The sequence below is a fragment of the Guillardia theta genome (genome assembly GCF_000315625.1).
Source record: "Guillardia theta CCMP2712 unplaced genomic scaffold GUITHscaffold_89, whole genome shotgun sequence".
NCBI classification, from domain to species: Eukaryota; class Cryptophyceae; order Pyrenomonadales; family Geminigeraceae; genus Guillardia; species Guillardia theta.
In genome coordinates this window covers 254,566-260,809 of record NW_005434585.1, presented here as the reverse complement: position 1 = coordinate 260,809, position 6,244 = coordinate 254,566, and the positions used below count along the sequence as shown (strand labels likewise).

General features: G+C 50.7%; 1 protein-coding gene across 1 annotated transcript; it reads right to left on the bottom strand.

The window, feature by feature from the left end:
* Positions 1 to 3,157: 3,157 nt before the first annotated feature.
* Positions 3,158 to 5,278, bottom strand: GUITHDRAFT_158545 (hypothetical protein; the record flags this gene model as incomplete). Its single annotated transcript, XM_005824884.1, has 7 exons — positions 3,158 to 3,170; positions 3,806 to 3,892; positions 4,208 to 4,281; positions 4,389 to 4,442; positions 4,646 to 4,895; positions 5,113 to 5,206; positions 5,233 to 5,278. 7 exons carry the CDS (start codon positions 5,276 to 5,278, stop codon positions 3,158 to 3,160), a joined length of 618 nt encoding a protein of 205 aa, XP_005824941.1.
* Positions 5,279 to 6,244: the final 966 nt, after the last annotated feature.

Sequence of the window (6,244 nt, the reverse complement as noted above, 5' to 3'; positions counted from 1 at the left end):
TTCCCCTCTTTCCCTCCCTTTTATCACCGCCATCTCCTCCAAGTGTTCCCCCTCCTTCCCCTCCTCCCCCTCCTCCTACCACCATCTCCTGTCTCTCTTCCCCTCCTTCCCTCCCTCTCCCGCCCTTTCCCTCAATTCTACCACCACCACCTCCTCCTGTCTACTGTCCTCCCTCCGTCCTCCTCTCCTTTTCTCTCTACCTCCAATTCCTTCCTCGCTTCTCCCCGGCTCCTCCTCGATCAGTGGATATCTGTCTGTTGTTGTTTCTTCTTGATTCCTTTCAACTTAGAATAGTGACAAGGGGACGCCGAAGCCTTGCTGCTTGCTCCAAGAGGTTGTCGCCCACTGACCTCTGAGCAGGATGTGAGTTAACCAGTTGGGGAGATGAGGAGGAGGAGGAGGAGGAAGGAGCATGAAGGAGAGCTGTGAAGGAGAGCTGGAGCTAGAGCAGCTAGAGCAGCAGCAGAAGGAAGGCAGAAGCAGCAGCGGATGATGATGACGGTTACGATGATGATGACTACGATGATGATGATGATGACGAGGAGGAGGAGGAGGAGGAGGAGGAGGTGGTGGTGGTGGTGGTGGTGGTGGTGGTGTGGGAGGAAGCGAGCAGCAAGGCAGTGACGATGGAGGAGGGGAATGAAAAGGATGGTGTTACCTCCCGCCGTCAGAAGAGATCTTGACGGAGACTGCAACGATCTGGAGAGGGAAATTAAGTAGACGAAAGTAACTCAATCAGCTCCTTACGTTCTTCTCGTCCGCCCAGCTGCTCTTGCTGACTTCAGACTCTCCCTGCTCGTAAAGTCAGGATTGATGGAGGGCAGGGCGGTAGAGGAAGAGGAGGAGGATGGGGAGGGAGAAAGGAGGGAAGAGGGAAGGAGGAGGGATGAGTGGGATAGGAAGAAGAGCCAGGAAGGTGGGAGAGAGGATGGAAAAGGGAGGAGGAGGGGAATGGAGGACGAGGAGGGGAAAGGAAGCGAGGAGGAAGGACGGAGAGATACCACTACAAGGCGGAGGAAGAGCATTGACAGTTCTTCCAAGGTGACGTTGCGAACCTGAACAGCAAGTTATGAAGATGAAGGGAACAAGAAGAGATAACGAGGTGAAGGAGAGATGAAGGAGAGAAGAAGAATAGATCAAATGATGAAAAAGACGAGTAATGACAAGAAGAGAAGAATGGGAAGAGGGAAGGAATGGGTAAAGACAACGACTATGGTGAACGAGCGATGCAGTGACAAGGGAATTAGACCGGGATTATTCTGCAATCATTCTTGGGAAGGTCCTGTGTAGCAAGTGAGCAGCAGCAGGGCATGTCGACTGTCTTGCCTGTGCGACGCCATTGTGCTCGATGACAACTCGTTCGCCCTCTTCCCTGATGTTCAGCTGCAAGGAAGCAAGTCAGTCATGCGCGAACGTCATGTTTGAGAATACATGTCGACAGTGCCCGGGGACGAGATAAGTCTCATCCCACTTGTCGCAGAGCTCGCGGACACGCTTCTTGAAGACTGCAGCAGAGAAAGTTAGAAGAGTAGAGGAGAGAAAAGGAGAGGAGAGGAGAGGAGAGGAGAGGAGAGGAGAGGAGAGGAGAGGAGAGGAGGGGAGGGGAGGGGAGGGGAGGGGAGCGGACAGGAGGGGAGTGGACAGGAGACGACAGCAGACGAGAGGAGGGAAAAGGAGGGGAGAGGAGATGAAGAAGGAGACGTTGAGGTCAAAGGAGAGGAGGAGATAGGTTCACAGTTTTTGGGGCCGATGCGTTTACCTTGATAGTTCTCAACCATCCCATCTTCTCCGACAGGTCCAGTGAAAGCAACTCTCACCGCCTGACATGTGAGTGAGATTGAAAGCTTGTCATTGTCTTCATCATCAACTCGTTCTACATCATCACTGACATCTCTTCACCCTCCTTTCCTCATCAACAACTTCTTTCTTCTTCTCTTCAACATCATCTTTCTACTACTCACCAACATCATCATTCTCATCGTCATCATCACTCCTCAGGATCCTCCACTAATTACATCATCTTTTGCATCATTACTTACATGTGTATGTCCATGAAGACTTTCACGCTCTTGAGCGGAAAACACCCTTGACAACTTGTAAGTCGTTTTCTTCATGATGTTCTTCATCACGTGAAGTGCGCGGCGTTGAACATCATATCATCCTTCCCAATCTCAATGGTGCTGAAATGTTGAGATCGCTGCGGACTGAAAGATAGGAAGTCAATGAAATTGATAACGAGGAATGAAGGAGGAAGGAAGTGAGAGGAGGACAAGGATAAAGAAAGGAGGGGAGACAGGGTTAGAAGGAAAGTGAACAATGAAAAGCAAGGACTCAAAGATCAGATCGAGGGGAAATCTTGGAGCATCGAAGCTATTCCCCTATCCTCTCCTCATCGTTCCCACAACATCATCTCTGACCTTCCTTTTGCAGTCGATGCTGAGCCCGAGTCCTCCCCGCTGCTGCTGCTTGTGCTTTCGCTGCTTGTACTCAAATTTCAGTTTTGGGATGGCACAAATACGATCTGGACGTAGAAAGGAGGAGGAGAAGGGAAAGCAGGAGAGGAGTGAGAGGAGTGGGGATGATGATGATGATGATGATGATGATGATGATGATGGAGATGATGATGATGATGATGATGATGATGATGATGATGATGTGGAGAAGGAGGAGTTGGAGTGGGGTATGAGAACGCACTTGTCTTTCTCATAATCTCCTGCTCCCATTATCAAAGCGTTTCCCATGGACCTGAGGGCAAGATGACGAACTCTGACATGTTGAGAACTTTGACATGCTCAGCGAGTGTGAACGAGAAAAAGGGGGCAGGACAGAGAGAACGGAGGGAGCTGAATGAAAGTGATTTCATATTGGGGTTGGTTACCTGTGGTTGCCAGAGGCTGGCCCTGAAGGAAACGAAAGTTATCCCATTTCATCCTCTACCTTTCACTTGCCGCCGCTACTCACAACATCTATCGGTCGATCTATCATGGCTAACAACAACATTGATCGCTGGTTCTCTATAATCTTCATCAACTCAATCACAGTCGTTATAAGCACGACATATCTGCAAATTTCCATTCTGGTCCTCCTCGTCCTTCTCGTCCTTCTCGTCCTTCTCGTCCTTCTTCTCCTGCTTCCTCATTTATCACCCTCGCTTGCTCTAGAACGCCTGCCTCTCCCTTTGCTCCTCTTCAACCTCGTCCTCAAACAACGACATCAACCACAAATCTTCACACAACAACATCTTCATCGTAGTCGACATCGTTCACTCACTCAGACTATTTGGCGAGTGCCCTCCGAGCAGCGTGTCATAGAATTCCGTCGCCTACCACAACAACATCAGCTTATCTCCTTTCTCCACCACGACTTCTCCTCCTCCTCCTCCTCCTCCTCCTCCTCAACCTTTTGTGTTCTCTCCACGTGAACTCCGTCAGATTCAAAGATCCTCCTACTCGGCATGTCATCGATCAACGACAGTAGCTGTGTCCTTACGCTGATTGTGTTTGAGAGATTTGTTCTGAGACTCCCATCCCTTTGAAAACAAAGAAATGAATCAAGAAAATAAATCAAGAATCAACATGAGAAATAGATGAGATTTGAGAGAAATGAAATCGAAAGTTGAAACGTGAAGGAAAATTGGAGAGAATAATGAATCAAGGTATGAAAACAGCATCAAGGTGGAAGATTTCAACATCGAGCTGGAAGATTTCAACATCAAGGTGGAAGATTTCAACACCAAGGTGGAAGATTTCAACACAACAGGACGGCTTTCTCTCCCCCCTTCCTCTTACCTGTCATGTGCGTGAACGGGGCCGACCGGACGAGGTGGAGGAATTCGTTGCGAGTTCGCGCGTCCGTCCTAAAGTCTCCCAGCATGCACGAAGTAACGGTCGTGCTGGGAAAGTTTCTTGTCACCAGGTCGAAGACAGAGAGAGGTAGGACTCGGGGGTGCGATGACGAGCAAGAGGTATCGAGGGAGGAGGAGGAGAGGAGGGGGAGGTTGGGGTGTTGGTGGAGGGGGACTAGGATGAGGAGGACGGAGCAGGGACAAGGAGATGCCAGGAGCAGGGGTAGCAGCAGAGTCGAGAGGGAGGGAGAGGAAAACGAAGGAGAAAGAGCAGGAGGATACTAGTGAGTAGGGGAAGGATGACAAGGAACAAGAGGATGATAAAGAGGACGAGGAGCAAGAGGAGAAGAGAAGAACTTTTACCTGTGAGGTTTCTGAACACCTCTCATAGCCATACAGAGGTGAACGCATTCGATGACAACTCCAACACCATGAGGCTAAAACAATGAAAATCAAACACTCCATCTCCCATCCTACGTACTCTATCTCATCTTCATCATCGTTTCTTTTCATCATCATCATCATCTCATCGTTTGATTGTTACCTCCAACTTTTCTTGCAATGCTGTGGCAATCTGCTTTGTTAACCTCTCTTGGACCTGCACGAAAAATCATTTTCTTGAAGTGCAATACAGCTTCTTTAATTTGCAGCTTCTCCAACGCATCATCACCACCAGCCCCTCTTCCACCAACATCACCTCTCCTCCTCCTCCTCCTCTCCTCCTCTCCTCCTCCTCTTCATCATCATCTTATCATCATCATCATCATCATCATCATCATCTTCCTCATCAGCGTTGCCGACCTGCAATCTTCGACTGTACAACTCAGTCACCCTGACGAGCTTCGACAGCCCGACGACTTTTCCTCGAGGGAGGTAGGCGATATGCGCGCGGCCATGGAAGGGAACGAGATGGTGCTCGCACATGCTGAAGAGCTCTATATTCCTCAGCATGACCATCTCATCGGAGTCTTCCGTGAAGATTGCCTTGTTCAGCACCGTGTCGAGGTCCTGTTGGTACCCCTGAGTGAAGAAACGCATCGCCTTCGCGTATCTGATGGGCAGGTGTCAGGGCGAGCAACAGTTGGACGGTGAGGAGGAGGCAGGAGGGGGGAGGAGGAGGCAGAGGAGGAGGAGGAGGAGGAGGAGGAGTAAAGGAGTGAGGAGTGAGGAGTGAGGAGTGAGGAGTGAGGAGGGAGGAGGGAGGAGGGAGGAGGGAGGAGAAGAGGATGAAGGGGAATGAGACGCGGACAGCAGAGATAGGTAACGACCTGCTCGGAGTTTTAAGAAGACCCTCTCTCGACGGGTCCTCTCCCAACTCACTCAGAATCGTTCTCATCGCATCCTCGATCTGCTTGTTCTGACCTGTCACAGCATGTCAGACCCTCCACCTGCTGCAGCACCGCTGCTACCGTCGTGATTCGCAGCAGAAACCATCTAGCTGCTGCTATCCTCCTCGATCGCAGTGCCATGACACTCCGTGCATTGCGACCGATCAGCGACAATGCCTGCATCGTCTCCTCTTGTTGACTTCAGGATGCGAGTCGGAGAAAACTCAAGAGAACAGGAAATTCTGAAGAAGAAGATCAGAAGATTGACAGTAGATATTAGGATCAGCCATTTGACAGTAGATAGGAGGATCAGCCATGAAGTGGGTCAAGGGAAGGATTCGGTGCAAAGACTGGGATGGTGTGATTAGAAACAACAATGAGGAGCAGATAGTGATGTGTAGGAAATAAGATGGGACAGGATGGAAGAGGAGCAAGTGAACGAGGGTTGAGATTCAAGATTCGACAAAGTCTTGCGGGACTGGAGGGGACAACCTACACTTTCACAAGAGGACAAAGACACGGAACAAGAAAGGACGAGGGAGAGGAGGCGGAGGACTGAGGGAGGAGGAGTCAGAGAGAAGGGGGAAGAGAGAGACGGGAGGGGCGAGGCGGGAGGGGGGAGAGCGGCGGAGAGGTTGTAGGAGATGCAACACGAGGACAGATACACAGGGAGGGAAAGGGGGGGGAAGGGGAGGGCGACGCGGTCCTAGGGGGTAGGGGTACTTGTACTAGGGGTGAATGATACACACAAGCAATCTGTTGGGTAGAGGTGGTAATTGAACCGGGTACGGACAAGAACAAAAATAATGAAAAAGAGGGGTGATATTGAAGTTTGTGGGGGTATATCAGCCCAAAATATTTGATGTACCGGTACTAACTCGATTCTTTTACCCCTCTGGGAGGGTGGTACTGGATCGGAGGCCGAGTTAACTAAAACAGATCCTCAGGCTCATCCTGAGGCAGACTCGTTTGTCCGCATCGCACCGGCCCCGGCCGGGCCGGGCCCGCCGTCACATGTCATAGTATGATCCACACTGACTCCGGGTGGACTCACCCCGGCGGACTCCGAAGG